The sequence below is a fragment of the Alexandromys fortis genome, unplaced genomic scaffold (assembly GCF_014885135.2).
Source record: "Alexandromys fortis isolate MF-2015 unplaced genomic scaffold, M_Fortis_MF-2015_v1.1 scaffold_132, whole genome shotgun sequence".
Lineage (NCBI taxonomy): Eukaryota > Metazoa > Chordata > Mammalia > Rodentia > Cricetidae > Alexandromys > Alexandromys fortis.
This window is the reverse complement of record NW_026068055.1, coordinates 4,957,501-4,974,131: the sequence shown is the minus strand read 5'-3', so window position 1 is coordinate 4,974,131 and position 16,631 is coordinate 4,957,501. Positions and strand designations below refer to the sequence as shown.

At 33.8% G+C, this 16,631-nt stretch overlaps 1 protein-coding gene across 1 annotated transcript in view; it reads right to left on the bottom strand.

Moving 5' to 3' along the window:
• Rasa1 (RAS p21 protein activator 1) overlaps window positions 1-16,631 on the bottom strand; it is a 77,675-nt gene that overhangs the window by 9,462 nt on the left and 51,582 nt on the right. Inside the window, exons 9-18 of the mRNA XM_050119838.1 lie at window positions 16,262-16,340; window positions 10,197-10,317; window positions 9,378-9,534; window positions 5,828-5,915; window positions 5,052-5,129; window positions 3,619-3,776; window positions 3,195-3,271; window positions 1,928-2,100; window positions 1,460-1,619; window positions 837-979 (exon numbers count right to left, since the gene is read on the bottom strand). Coding sequence (XP_049975795.1) covers window positions 837-979; window positions 1,460-1,619; window positions 1,928-2,100; window positions 3,195-3,271; window positions 3,619-3,776; window positions 5,052-5,129; window positions 5,828-5,915; window positions 9,378-9,534; window positions 10,197-10,317; window positions 16,262-16,340 — 1,234 coding nt within the window. The remainder of the gene's footprint in view (window positions 1-836; window positions 980-1,459; window positions 1,620-1,927; window positions 2,101-3,194; window positions 3,272-3,618; window positions 3,777-5,051; window positions 5,130-5,827; window positions 5,916-9,377; window positions 9,535-10,196; window positions 10,318-16,261; window positions 16,341-16,631) is intronic.

The window sequence follows — 16,631 nt, the reverse complement described above, 5'->3', positions numbered from 1 at the left end:
TGCCAGATGTACCTAAAAATCTGAAATACTTTTGTCAACTCTCATAGTAATTACTGGATTATCCTCAGCTTCTAACAATAAAACACTCATTTTGTTATGGCAGGATTAACATTTGACAGTTCCAAGTGTTATTTTACTGACACTCTCAAGGCTTGTGTGATACAGTCTTCCTTTATAATTACTCTGTAGCACCCATCAAGTAGAATAGTTATATAAGCAGGATTCTGCTTATGACTGTATAGTTGCTTATAAACTTGCACTAAAACATTATTCATCTTTAAAATAACTCATAGAGACCTCTATGGAAAAGATGTTACACTTACAAAGTTTTTCCTTGAGTTTGACTTTGCATTGCCAACATAGTACTACAAATGGTAAACTCCACGTCTGACTTCATATGATGGGCCCAAAGCTAACACAAGCCTCCTAGAACTCGTGTAAAATTAACTTCAGTCATAAATGAATTTTATGTGTAGACTTAGGTACCATTCTCAAAGTTGTATATATGAAATAGTCCCAAAATCTTAAAATTTTTTTTGGAATATGATACTCAATATGAATAACAAAAGTCCCTGAAGAATGTTCAATTTATGTTACACACATTTTCTTAAAGTAAGGTAAACTCGATCATTAGTAGAAATGAGGAGAAATGCCAACAGAGCTGTGAGTGCATGCACGGTCTTGGGGTTTTGTGTGTGTGGAGGGGATTAAAATTTACTATAGAGGGCATAACTGCACTGACAAATTTAGAAATGATGTACTTTCCCAAAGCTGTAATTTGTTAATTCTAATAAAATATGCCAATTGCAGCAAAGATTAAAACAATAAACTCTTACCTCACATGATTGCTTGCTTTCCATTATTTTTAAAATGGAGTCTTTCAGAGCGTGATGAACAAATTGTGTGGCAGTGGCTTTCATATACTGCTCCATCAAGGTACTAGCAAGTGTTGTAGCTCGAAATAGGGTAGTGGCTTCATCTACACAAATATGGATGTTAGATGATACTTGGAAAACTGTACTAATACAACTAAGTTGGAATTTTTTTTTTTGGAAACATACTTTTTACATAAATATTAATGAGAAGAAAATGAATACATTAAAAGCTGTGAAAAGCACAGTGATATGTATCTTAGCCTCAGAACTGCTACAAAATCTAGAAATAAAATACTCATAAACGTCCCAGTAAAACCTGAGGTAATGATAAATACTATGTACGGTATTGTTGATACTCACACACTGAGTCTGGACAAAGAAATCATTTTCTTACAGCTTCTAATACTTAATTTTCCATGACAGAATTAGAAATAGCAACCCATTACCATATTAAACAAAGAATCTCAGATACTTTGTAAAATGATTTAACAGTTTAATATATTTAAAGACAGACCCCCACATGTTTGATACATAAAATCGTATTTTTACATTTCTTTAAAAAAAAAATCACACATCTATATTACCTTCCATACTTATCTCTCTGTCATTTAGTGTGCATAACAACAATGACTCAAGCTTTTCATGAAGAAAAATCTTCAGTAGGATGCTGGCAAGTAGTGTTCGGTCTTGTCCACATACATGTGATAAAGCATAGACTACATGAAGTTCCTTTTGTAGTATAAGCTAAAAAAAGACATCAAAAAAGGAATGCTGAAAGTACAGAGCATTATGTATCCTTGGGGACCAATGGGAAATATATGTAAAATTAAGTGGAAGAAAGTAACTATTGAATACAATTGATAAAATGGAGTGAGTACGTAGCCTATATATTTCTAGCCTTGTAAGATCAAGATCATACATGTTTTTTTTTTACCTCTGGTTACTAGCGTGGTACTAATTTAGGACACTACTATTTAGCTTAATGGATTTTTATTATATAGTTTAACATTTATATTTATTGTTATTAAAATAATTAGACTTCTAAATAATACCTCTTTAAATTCACTGTACTCTTCTTCTGGCATGATTTTTTCCATCGAGTATCGTGCTCGAACACGCAGAGATCCTGGTTCAATACCTTTTAGTGGTATATGGGAGCTGAGCAGAAACCATTCATCTGTGGCATGTCCTTTCTGTAACCTGCTCAACTGGCAACGCATAAATACTACAAAGAAAAACCACTATGGTCATACAATTAAATTTTCTCAATACACTTTCCTGTAGTTTTAAATGCTTTTCACTAAGCAAGTTTTCAATAACATCACAAAGTCAACACTTAACTGCTTACTTTTTCCATTTAAAGGCCTGCTATGTGACATTCTGTCATAGGCTAGGGATATGGGATTAAGAAATGATTAAGCCACAGTGTCTGACGTATATTGAAAATGTCTTAAGCTATCAAAGAGGGTGCAGTGTAAATGCTACAACAGTAAATAATACTTTCAGACACAAGGATATGTAACAGCCTAGGGGAGATAAAAATCCATTCCACAGGAACCCGTGAGTTGAGTTAGCTAGGTTAGGTAAAAAGGTAGAGCAATAAACACCACAATCAAAATAGGAAGTATGATTTTCTTTCTGTGCCATTACTAGAACTTTGTCATACAAGTAATGGAGAAATACTTAAAGATGTAAGCAATTACAGAATCAACATTTTACTCAGCTTCAGGTTTTGGTCTGTGTCTGTCAGTCTTTTATCACTGTTTACTAAAGCAGCCTAAGTTGTAAGACGGCATTAACCTATTTCACCCTGATATGAATCACTAAATTCCACTGTGATCTGTCCTACCAACAGAACAGGAGGATGTGTCCTGCTCGGAGTAGGAACAGAGCATTGAATGTTACAACAAATAAATGGCACACCTCAACATTCTGTGTCTTATTTCTTTGCAGGACTAGGGATTAATCTCCAGGTCAAACACTACCACTGAGCTGCAACTCTAGTCTGTAACAGAACCTTTTGGATTTGAAGTGTAGGAAGTAAGGGAATCTAAAAAAAGGAAAGAAGATAAAAAATGATTCTTGTCCTATTCTCTGGGTAAGGGAAAGCATATTTGCATATCTGAAATTGTAAGGACTACATCCAGCACATTCACTTCAGCCATTTTGTTCTATCCTTCATAGTCTCGGGACAGTCGATGTCTCGTAGTAGACTGCATAGCATTTGTGTTTCATCTGCATCTTAGACATTTCACATACATGTGCTAAAAATATATACAACATGCTTTCGTTACTTTAGAAAGCTTGAAATCAACTTACAGATATCTGGATCTTTGCTTTTCTTTGTTTTATTACTAAGCGTGATTTCAAATCTATTGATGTCAGGAGGAAGATCACTAAAGAAGGAGAAAAATTAGAAAAAATGTTCTAGTTTCAAACTACCTTATTTTTGTTCAAAAATTCATTGTGTAATACTTAAAACAAGATTTACATTATTTGTTACACAAGAATGTTGATAAATATACATTTTCTTAAAACTTCCTAAAACAATAATAATCTCTTAAAACAAGATCTAGAAAATATAGAAAACTTTTTGTCATCACTTTTCAGTAGTCCATCTTTATTAATGAAGATGAAGAAATCCAACAAAAAATATTAAAACACCTAGAAAACAACAGAAACTTAAACAGCATGAGGAAAATAGGACTCTAAAAACGGATTAATATGATAAAATAGGACTTACTCAAAGACAAACTCCTCTGACCATACTGGGTTTTGCCCCTCCCTTGCATGAGTTTTTGCTACTTGGACGCTATTCAGGTAGATGTTACAATATGGATTAGTAAAGTGTTTTACTGGGAGCTTGTGGGCTTCTTCAATATGTAAAACAAGGCTGCTGACCTAAAGAGAACACAAAAATTCATACCCAACATTTTAAGACCTATATATAAACGTGAAAAATAGTGACTTGTTTTTCTTAGTATTTCAAAAAACATAAGCTTTGTTGATCAACTGTCACCACCCATTTCCAAACTCCAAATATCATAGCATGCATATCACGAATATTTTACTACTCTCAAAGAGTCCCTGGCTAAGATGTTTTTAAGACACTGATTTTAAGGATATGTATTCCCCATATGGGTGCCAGAGAAGTTCACCTACCTCCTACTGTTCAACACTCTCTACCATCAGCAAATGTGTCAAATGTAAAAGACTGCATACATGCTATGTTAAGGATTGAAAACAATCCTTAAACCCACAGCAGATTAACTTAGCTATCAAAGGGGATTGAGATACTGGCTGTTATTATATGTGTACAAAGATATGTGACAACTTGTGTATATTAAATAATTATTTGTGTATGTATGTGTGTATCCTTGGGATAAAAGCCAGGGTTTTTGTTACAGAGTATTTAGTTACCTAGTAACAACTGTTTTATATGTCCATGAAACAGGCTGTTAAATTCAACAAGCTTACACACTGTCTTAACTTTCTTCAAAATTCTAACCACATTAGAGTTTGACTATTTCCAATTATCTAGAAACCACTTTAATGAAACAACGAAAGAAAGATGTGAAGACCAAGTAATAAGGGATAAGTCAGTTATGGTGGGTGGCTCTTTTAATTCTAGTGTTCAGGACACTGGTGCAGGAGGATCACTGCAATTCTGACCCCAGCCTAGGCCATACACAAAACCCTTACCTCTAACGGGGAAAAAAAAATTAAGAAAAGGTAATGATGCAGTATATATATAGATAACAAAACTTGACTTCCTATAAACAAAAGTATAAACAAGGTTCACATTTTAGTTCCTAAAAATTGTCTAGTCTCAAAAACAACTATATCATAAAAAACAAGTTTTAAGGCTACTCCTTTGAGTACAATTAACTCTTCAGAAGTACCTTTCATTGATTCTACCTGAGATAATTTTCCAAGTGGAAAAAAGAAGCACAAAGCTAGGGTGCCTTGCTTTGGCTTGTTCTGTTAGGAGCTGGCTCTGCAGACTGGAAGCAGAGAATGTACATAAAGAAGTCTCTTTCACAGAGCAGCTGCTACCAAGTCAAGCACTGACAGCAAGGCATAGAAATGTTGGCAAAAGTAGCAATGTATAGGCAAAAAAAGAACAAAGTGATGTGAAAATAAGACTGTTGTAAGTCAGACACAAGAAAGTTTCACCTGACGAAGACGTTTATTAGATGTCCCTGGGCTACTTTTTCGTAAACTGCAAAATGCTTGCAAACCTTTCATCCAATCCTACAAAAAAACAAAAACAGTATTGCAAAGAAATATATATGAGTTTATCCAATTATCAATTTACTTTCTTCATAATTAATTATTTCCATCCCTAGGCTGCCATTTTGAGTCTCAGAATATAATAAACTGTAATTTTCTGTCTCAGCAAAACGAAACAAGAAACAAAACAATATTAGTTCTCTCACTCTAATACTTAAGGGTCAATGTAGGGTTCACAGTGATATAGTCATGCAGTTCATATTCAGGGCTGAAAGGTAGGTTCTACTGCCAACAAAGCCAGTCATTCACTTAATTCTGTTTGTTTTTCATAGAGTCTCCTCAGAAAAGTCATATTTGTACAAAATATATTTAAACCCTCCAGAAATATTACAACTAGCTGGCTTGCTTCTGGAATATATGGAGAATGCCTCTAACTTATGGAAATATAATTATTTGTAAATGATTAGTTTCAACTGAATTCACAGAGTATTTAATGGTTAATTTTAAATGGCACTTTTTATATCTAATAACCCTTCACTGTGTTTTGTTAAAAAGAAAAAAGTCACAACAACAACAAAAGCTTGGACAGTTTCTCACTTGTTAGAGTATTAAGATTCCAGACACACTTTCGTAACATTGTCCCACAGTAGTTTTCTTCCCTAGTTAATGAAGTTAGGCTAGCACAAAGATCTCAGCAGCTTAGGAAACAGTAATCTTACCTCTGCTTGTTCTGGAGTTTCTCCTGCAAAGTAAAAGATGTAATGTTCTTCACTAAAGTGTTGAACTACTATCTGAAAACAGTTTGGCCTTGGAACACAAACAAAAAAAGTATTAAGAAACTTAAAAAAATTATTAAAGTATTTATACCAGCTTTAAACACACACCAAATGATTTAAGATAGTCATAATTATTAATTTAGAGAAGTAGGTAATTAATTCTGCCAGATTAAGATGCCACATGCATATGTATTATAAAATTGAAATTTCATTAATTATTCAAGGTTTAAACTAAAATGCAATATAAATTAATATTAAGATATATCAAAGAAAAAAGTAAAAAAATAAGTAGACTTTCTAGAACTACACATAACTTATATGCAAAAAGTGTACATGCACTGAAAAGTAAAAATGTTAATATTATTAATTATTATTAATTATTAAGGAATTAAAAATATTAATGCTTGTCTCTAAGCAGGCTGAAGGTGGTTTGAAAGTTCTTTTCTGTAATTTTCTATTTTTTTTTTACAAACTTGATCATTCTTTTCACCAAGTCAAAAACACCATCTCCCTACATCACTTGTTCTGAAGGTTAATGACATAGCAGGGATCATACAATGTTTGTTCATGTCTTCCCCTAGTATGAACTACTACAAATCATTTGTCAGATAATTTTATAATACCTAATAATTTGTATCTGTTTTGCAGATGGGCTGACTTTACAGTTAAACTGGATAAATCTTAATAAAATGTTTAACAAGGAAGGGCCTTTTAAGTTTTCAGAACTCCCTTTATTTTAGACAAATATTTTTTATCATGTATACTTGTTTAAAAAGTTAAAACTTTTTTATGCTTGGGAAGATTATGAAATAATGGAAAATGTGAAATGAGAATTTGATCTGAATTAGTCTGAATGAGATCAACCCTCAAGCCTAGAATAACAAATGGCCATACCACGTGAAGATGTACCGAACAACCAACACTGGGAAATCTGAAGGGAAAAGCTCATTTCAAGGGGAGTTTGACTTTCCCCTTATTGCTTCCTTTTCAACCCTTCAAAGCTATTGACTCTGAGGGCAATGTGTCAAAGAAAAAGTAGCATGTGAAATGACAGACCAAAAATCCAAGACTTCCAGAGTGACTAGATTGGTCCTTCAAAAATGAAGCTTTCATGTTACTAATGTTGACTGCGTCTTCACATAACGAAGGCTGCCTTCCCAACCTTGAACTGTCTTCACTTGACCCCCAAAGGCTTTAAGAAATGTGTCTTCTGGCCAGTAGCATTACTCACAGCTTTTCACACAGAACATCCTTCATTCAGACAGAAGCATGTATTATAAGAGCAAAGTGCTGCGAAGAAGCAATGGAGTGCCTGCTCAGCCTTAGAATACGGGTTATCAACGGCAGAGACTCTACCAAGGTTTAGGGAATATTACAAAGAGCAGGGAAAATATAATGCGGAAGGAGTGTTGTAAAATGCTGCTCTCTTGACATGGCATTATGGTTGCACATAACCCAAAGCAACAGTAGTTACCTCCTTAAAACCTGCACAAATCAAACCAGTTAAAGATTCCCGTATGTAACAGGAAGGGCTCGCAAAACCCTACTCGTAGCTAAGGAGCTACTAGCAGTTAATGGTTATAGGGAAAAGAGGGTTACTTTTCTTTAGAAGTGTGGCCCAAGCGGAAGAGGCCATGCTCAGTTTCATATGGGCAACATTAATTAGACTCAGTGGGTTAAAAATCTTTTTAAATGTCTACAGAAAACTGCCAAAGAAAAATATCCAATGTAATAGCTTTCCTTTTAAATTACATTAAAAATGCCAGAGTGAATTACCCAGTCTATGGAGAAATAAGTGTAACAGCTCTGCCAACAATGGTCATTAGAATAATGGTCATTGTAGCAACTTCCAACTTAAGCTCTTAAAATGCTTCCTATATAATATACAGCATCATTAAAAATCCGATGTTTAATATGAAGAAACAAACAAAATCTGGGAAAATTACATAACCATGCAGGCAAACATCTACACAAACAATGTTATTTCAATGTTTCCTCAACAGAAGACAGAGCATGCATACAGTTAAGTTACCTTTCAAAGAAAGCTTTCTTTCACATTAGACTTTACTTGAATGCCACAATTCTATATATTAGGCTTTATACTCTCACACAAAGCATGAAAGTGCAAAGCATGCTAAACGATTCACAAATATGCCTTTTTGTGCCTATGATATTTGTACTTTATAATAACAGATAACTGGTATCAACATGATTTCATCTGTCCTGTTATGTGATCTTTACTCTCATGAAAGGAAAGAGGCTTTGCTGATTTGTTTTCCTTTCCTGGTCACTTCCCAATAAAAGTGCGTACAAAGGAAAGTTGACCCTAACCGGCCGATTTCAGAAACAAAGATCTGTTTTCTCAAAGGAGAGATTTTACCTGTTTTCACAGACATATCTTTTCCTATCAGGTTTTGGGCCTGGAATCAGTAAGTATTCATAACTAAGATTTATTTAGAGTGTCATACTTACAGTCAATTTCTAAAGGAACTCTGCACTAGAAGCAAGAAATGATAATACAGTGAAGGTATATGTGTGTGTATTATTTTCCAACTATTAGAACACAATTTTATTCTACTTTATTTTTGAAGAAGTTCACTCTTTATTCAATAAATAGATGAAGTTAGAATTATTTCCACAAAGAGGATATTTCCTACAGAACATATATTTTAACAAAACTCCTTTTAACTAATATTCTTCAATATCTAATAGTTATAGTCTGAGCCTTTTTTTCATATAAAAACAAAATGTGTAGCTGAAGCACCCTGGATTTTCTTACATCCTTAGTATTTTTAAAAATGAAATTGTTTAATATATATATATATTCAGGTCCACAGACAAAAGCTATGTCCATGCCCATATTGCTTAAGTTCAAGAAGAAAAACATTTGATTTGGTGGGCCTCAACTGGGTCCTAAATCTTGCCCCAGGACACTTCTCTCCACACTCTACTACTGAAGCCGTGAAGACGGTAACACATCATTTCCATCCTGACTCCTTCCGTGGATCTTGTCTCGTGTTTCTAAAATCAAATGACATTTCTGTTTCTAACAGGTTCCTTTCGCTCTAGTAAAGATACTTTTGTACAAGAATCGTTGTTTCAATCAACATGGGAAGACTGTGACTAGAAGGTCTTATTGCTCCATCCCTAGTCTTTCATTTTGTGAGTGTGTTGGGGTGGAATTCTTATCCTTATCATCATCCTGTTTTATTTTAAAAAGGAAGAAAGAATAACAAGGTCAAGTGAACTTATGAACTACTTCAATAGCTAGCTAGTCCTACTGAAAGCCCGTTCCAAAGATGTCTACTTGACAGAGGTGAATTGTACACTGAGCTTAGTCAAGAGTTAAGAAAAAAAAAACCTTATATTCAATCAATCAATCAATAAATTTTAGACAATTTTATGTTCTTAAAATAGGTTATACTTCAAATGGTCTGAAAATATCCACAATTTTTATTATTACAACAATGTTTAAGAAAAACCAATGTCTTACCTGCCAAATAGACTATCATGGACAACGTAGACGGAACATACACTGAGATCTATTAACCCTTTTGGTTTTGTAGCTCGTTTTTCACTTTCAAAATAAATAAGTTGGGCATCACTGCCCTCTAAGATAAAATATAAATTTTTCCAGCGTTTTCCTTTGCCTGTTGAAAAAAATAATTCTCTTTCCTTAGGAACTAAGAAATAGTATTTCAGAATACAAAGAAAATTTAAATATATTTCAATTTTCATTCTAAGAATAGGTCAATCAATATATAATTACAAAATCCTATACCTGCATAGATAAGTTTTTTGCTATTATTGCTTGTGTAATGAATTAACAAATGGTGGATGAAGTTCATCATAATACTTTAACTGTGTCTTCAGAAATTTATTATTATAAAATCTTTTAAATTCCTATTTTAGAGTAATTGTTTTCCAACAACACCCATTCCTCAATATCAAACTGACATAGATCTATTTAAAAGAAATAAAAGAAGAAGAAAGAAAGAAAAAGAAATTCAGTACCCTGAAGGCCAAGTGCCACCAGGAATTTCTCTAAGAAACCTCAGGGAAAGCCTGAAACTAAGTCATTTAATGACATATTTGGAATACAAGCTTGCTGTAAAACACTGTTTAGAACATGGACTTAATCTCTAAAGTTTGAAACATGCTCTGTGTAAGCACTAAACAAGTATCTGTTACTTATAATCAATGACAAAACAACTGATTATGTCTTACAGTAAGTATTATGTATATTTATGGCTATCATATGGTGATCACTAAAATTCCTAAACTAAATTCTTAGTCCTAACAGTTGACTTACTCTTCTTCAGAAGGTAACCTTTCTTAACAATGTTTTTATAAAAGGCATCCTTTGTTTTACGACGAATTGTATTATAGATTTCCTTTCCATCGACAGTATCATTGAGTACTTGTTCTTGATCCTGAATTGTAAAGAAACATTAAAATTATTTATAAAACCATATCCAATTAGTAAATAAAAAGCAGGTAAAATATTTCTGCTAAAATCTAAATTTAAATCTTACAAAGAAATTCCCAGAATGATTATTATTTCTTAAAAGCATGCCTCAAGGGCAAATGCTATTTCAAAACCTCAGTAAGTTTATGTATTCTACATCAAATGAAACTGTTTGAAAGTATCTACTTATTCCAGAATTAACTGGCAAATCAGGAGGGAACATGAATTAGAGCAAAGTCATGCTGGTGAATACTATTACCTCTGAGAAACACCAAGTGAGACTAGAAAACTAGCCAGTTGAATTCGGACAATCCCCACGTTAACCCTCAGTTCATCACACACAACATAGCACATTGTTATATCCACACCTGGTAAGTCTTTAAGTTTTTTATTATTTTTATAAAAATTTCCATTCTTTATAAGCAACCTGAATTAAGATTCTTTTCTTCCCACTACTTCATAGCTTCCTCTTGTTTCAATACTTTCGATGGCCTACATCTTTTTTACACTAAAAGTACAATATTTATTATAATCTTTACATTTTTTTAAGGATATTTAAAAGCCAGACTACATTTTTCAGTTCCCATTCTATTATGTGTCAATGATGAAATGTTTTACTTTGAACTCTTATTTTTCCTGTAAGTTCTAGGTCTTTATTGCTTGATTTTTACATAATAGGCTTCAGTAATGCATAAAAGACAGCTGACATCAATTGCTAAATTGCCTACGTTGTCACAAAGAATGTACAAAATCATGATCTTCTCAGATAAAATAATTTCCAATTGTATCAAGGTATGTTAAGCTGAATGTTAGTCTTCCCATTCATTCATAACAATTCTTTTATTTCTGAAAAACTATTTTATGGTATTTAGTTATTTTTGGATGCTCTGCAAAGCCTATTCAACTTATTGTAAATATAGAACATTAAGCCATTTTCATGATAACCTTTATGTTCTATTTTTGGACATTATACTGTTTCGCTTCCTTATTCAGCAATTATGTCCAGGCACTAAGATGGTAAGAAAGAGAAGGATTAATTACCTGAGATAAAGGTGACAAGCTATGGTATGCATGCTAAGTTGAGCCCATTTGTGGTATTGTGGTTTGAAACTAGGACATTCTGCATGCTAGGCAAGTGCTCTACTGCTCAATTATATTACCAGGTGCACCACCTCCAAACCTAGTCCTCAGTTTTTGTACAAAGTTTTACTGAACCTCAGACATGTTTATTATATATTGTCTGTAGTTCTTTTCAATTACCAAGGGAGATTTAGCATTTGAAATAGATTTGAGATAAAACCTAACCTGGATCTTTTGTCAGTCCCTTGTAAAGATACAAGGATGCAATAGTGAAATAATCCCTTCTCTGTTTTTAAAAGCCACTGCCAGGTATTACAGCATCTTTAAAAGGGTTAAGAGGGCATTTTCTTGCCTTTTGTTATTAGTCATTAAACAGCTAATTAAAACTTTATAGACTTTTTAATCTTCTGCTATGAATGGTAAAAAGGAAATGAGAAGACAAAAATGATGTTTACCAGAACAATGAATGAATTTAAAGAAATAGCTGTACTCTGGGCTCTACGGTGAGGAAAATGACTTTGATAACCAAATCTCTTACTATGATATACATGAAGTTATTCATGTTTGTTGAAATTTTTACATCATATTTATTCATAAGGGTAGTGAATTAATGATGAAAAATTGTATAAAAGGGTTATTAAAATAAAACACATAACAGAACTAGAAAAAAAATCACTGGAACATTTTACTTGGTATCTGTAAGTATAAAAACATTTTACAATTAGAGAACAATAAACCCTACTTTTCAACAAAATTGCCTTCAGTGTTTTCAGAAACATCAGTTTTGATGAGGTGAACTACATTCGTGATTTAAAGTTTGTTATCAGTACTGCATTTTAAGAGCCAGAGTAACTACAAGCAGGACTTATCAGAATACACAAGACAGGTTGTTCCAAGTGCACATAGAAAAGCTGAAGAGAGGTTAGCTGCACTCCAAAGACTGGCTAATTTGAGAAAGCTGTGAGTATACATGAGGAAAATAAAAAGCAAAAGATTGCTATACTTAATCACTCATAACATTTTCTGTAAAACTTATTTAGGTTTATTCATTTCTTGTATACATTATGTGTTAAAGTACTTAAGTAATTTAAACATTAAAATAGACTGAGATTAAAATTAGTATCAATTAATTTCCATGTGACTACAAATCTGTACTCATGACTTTTTATTCCATGGGTGACAGTCTGTGTATTAGCTGTAGAATGGGGTACGCTTATCATTTAAAACATACCACATTCATGCTTAGCTTTAAATACATGGTTCCAAGGTAATCTGTAAGTGTTTTATGGTCCTATGTATATAGGTGTGTGTGATGTGGAGGCTTGAGAACAAGGTCGTTTCCCCATCTTTCTCCACCTTAGTTTTTGAGACACTGTCTCTCCCTGAATTTAGAGCTTGACAATTAAGCAAGACTAGAAGGCCAGAGAGCTCCAAAGATCCTTCTGCCTCCACCGTCTCAGTTCTGAGATTATAGTTGTACACCACTGCATCCAGTTGTTGTTTTTTTTAAATGGACTTGGGGAATCAAAATTCCCAGTTTAGTAAACAGCAAGCATTTTACTAACTGAACCACCTCTCCAGCTTTTTAAAAAATTAAATTAAGGTATACTGACCTACAAATCATAACGGATTCCAGTATCTTCTAAGGCATGAGTAAGAATGCAGCTTCACTTGCAGGTGGTAATAAATCACTGAATGATAGCAAGCATTTCCTTATCTTGGCCCACTTTCTACACAGTTCTGAACAAGGAGATCTCATCTTACACAGTCCTCCCTGAGAGTAGTAGATAAACAGAACCCACAGGCTACAGAAGCCAGACTTCAATTCTGACTTTGTTACTCAATGGCTAAAAACACCATTCAACAATCAACACACTAAAATAGTCACAAATCAATACTTGTTTTAATTAGAGAAAGTCAATAAACATAGTAAGTACATTATATGTTATAAACACAGTGATTCGTAGAGTTCTTTGCAAAGTAAAAGCAGAGATGGTGTTGATCTCTAAATCTCACTGTAAAGCTAATTTTTTGGTAAAATTTTGAATAACCAAAAAAAAAAGTTAAGTAGATTTCTGAGAAAAAAAAAAAGTTAGTTCAAAGATCCAAAGGAAGAAAAAAAGCCTAGTATATTTATAAATCACAAACAGAGCCAAAATAAGAATTCAGTAACAGATAAGGACAGTAGAATAAGACAGGTGGGAACGCTGAACTATCAGTATGCAATTTTGTCTGCTACAAAAGGGATTTTATCTTTTATCCTGAAATATTGGACATCTTCAAGTATTAAACATAAGAAGGGGCTCAACTCACGTTTTAGATGGACACCTCTGACTGTTCTATGGTGTAAGGGGGAAAAGACACTCAAAATGAAACAGATCAATATTTTTCATGTTGTTCAAATTCTAAACATATTTTGAAGTCAGAGTAAGAAAGATGTCCCCAACAAATCTGACATAGAGATCTGACAAAGAAAACCAAGGATGATTTAGTCCCTTGAGAAATATACTTAAGCCTTTCTATAGTTTAAATTTTGTTATTAACAAATATAAAATAGTCATATAAAATAGTGTCAACTTGACCAAACTGCTCAAGTAATTAATTAGTATGCATAGAAAATACCTTAAATATATTAAGAAGTCTTTTATAATTTTGTATTTTTTAATGTTTCTATTTATTTTCTGTTTAGGAGCAATGGTGTGGGAGGTCCTTCTGTCTCTTTGTTGCCTTTATAGGTTAATGAATAAAGAACTGCTTTGAGCCTATGGCAGGGAAGATTGGACTGAAGGCTGGGGGAAGAAGGCAGAGTCAGAGGTATGCCATGGAGCCACTGCCAGAGAGATATGCTGAAACTTTGCTGGTAAACCACTGCCACATGGAGATACAGAGATTAATGGACATGGGTTAAATTAAAATGTAAGGGCTAGCCAATAAGAAGTTAGAGCAAGTAGGCCAAGCATTGTTTTAATTAATACAGCCTCTGTGTGATTATTTCGGTTCTGGGCAGTCAGGACAAACATGTGCCCGTCTTCCAACAAATGATGGTATTCACATGGGACAGTACACATGTAGGGGACAGAGGACAATTTGGAGTCCATTATTTCCTTCCGTCATATGAGTGCCTGGGACTGAACTCAGTAGTCAAGCTAAGGATGAGCACCTTATACAATGAGTCACCTGACCAACTCTTTTCTTCTAGTGTCTTATCCATCATGTGCTAGACTAGTTCTAGGACTTGTTTATTTCTATTTTAGCTAATATCTGAGTATACAAGGGTTCAAAACTGAGGGGGTTAGACTCATTTTGCCAGCTGGTCAGGTTGTTCATCAGAAAAAGGATATTATTAATAGCCTTTGTATTTTCTAATAAATGGCCAATTAAAAGACAAGTATATGTTTTGATTCTTCAAACAAGGAAACACCAAACTCTTTTCACAGTACTTTCTGTATCTTTACTTTACCCATTCTACTTAAAACACAACAAAATTTCTTCTTCTGTTTGTTTTCCTTTTGCTATTGTTTAAAGACATGGCCTGGAACTTACAATGTAGACCAGGGCCATATCCTACTAGCAGCAATCCTTCTACATCTGCCTCAGGAGTGCGAGATTACAGATGTGCAAACCTCACAGTCACTACTACATCCTCTCACAGTGCACTTCAGAAAGGACAAGAGTCATACAGAGCAGGCTACTTAGTCTGCACATTAAGCTATATTTACTAGGCTCTCTGGTTCCATCATCCCTGCCTTATCTAGGACCTTGTACAGCAAGTGCTGCACTCATTACATCATTCTCACTGCCCTTTTACTCTTTACTCGAGTATATAGACATGCTCTTTCCCTGATAAAACTAATGAATAAAAAAAAAAATGGAAACTTCTCTTGGCCTTAATATTATTTCATCATTTGTTAAGCCTACATAAGACTGGATGTGAAAAATCATGCCATCTTCATTTTTCCCTCAAAAGAATTCACTCCTTTCCGTAGTGTTAATCTGTCTTCACCATTGCTATCATTCCTCAAGAAGGTACCAAGTACTATAAGCCTGGCAAACAACCCAGGTCTGTGGGGTAAGGGGACAGAAGCACACACACAATTTACACCACCCACTCTACCACTCAGGAGTCATTACAATGGGCAGCAGAAAATATGTGAGAGCTGGAAATGGGTGAAGGCTACAACTGCCATTCTCTAGGCTCAACATCAACGCACAACTGCAGGTATATGTATACTGGGTCCATATGGGCCTGGTCCTATCAACAATCAATTGCAGAATGGGGTGGGAGTCACTAGGTATTACTCGGTTATGTCTGATCTACTGATAAAATTCTGGGAGAAGGAAGAATCACTGTCTTTAGCAGTGATACCACTGAGCACAGCACGACTTCAAAGGACAACTCCCAACACATGATTACACAGACGCCCTGGTTAAACTCTGTGGGTCACAAAACAAAATGAATAGACGGAATGAGAGGTATTTTTGTGGAGGACATGGGGTGGACCAGAGGTGAGGAATAAAAGTATTCAGTAGGTATGCATACAGGTGTAAAAGTAAAAAACAAAGTTAATAAAAATAAAACAAACCAAAGAAAGAAAAAGAAGATACTAAGGACTTCCTTGGTATCTACTAACGACTTACTAATTAGATTATCTAAAGTGAACAGAATTAAAAAGTAAGAAATTCTCTTAAAGTTCATGATCTAAATAATCTATAGTTTTAAATTTTATCTAGTTTTAGCAGAAGTTTATATAGTCATTACAAAAATTATTTTTTTAAAAAAGACACTAATTATTTCAAGCAAGAAAACAAAACAAAAACAAAACACTGACCTGCATTGGTACAGGCTCCTTAAGATAATAGCCTTCAACAATCTGTTCTTTCCGGTAGTGATCTATGATGTCCCCAATACTGTTAATACAAATAAACCATGTTACCAAGGACTATCTATTCATATGTAGTTTTTGATAGCACACAATACAGAATAAACTATTATAACAGTCACATTGTTTTATAAAAACAGAAATGTTCCAAATACAGGTTTGCAGGTTGGAATATGTAAGCTAAAGATTTTGGTTTCCCACATATATCAAACACACAGTCAAATCAATGACACTACACACGATACTCTAAAAGTGACATTCAGTGAGAAAATGATTACAAGTTATGGTCTTTGGTTTTTTTAAAAGACAATCCTTCCAA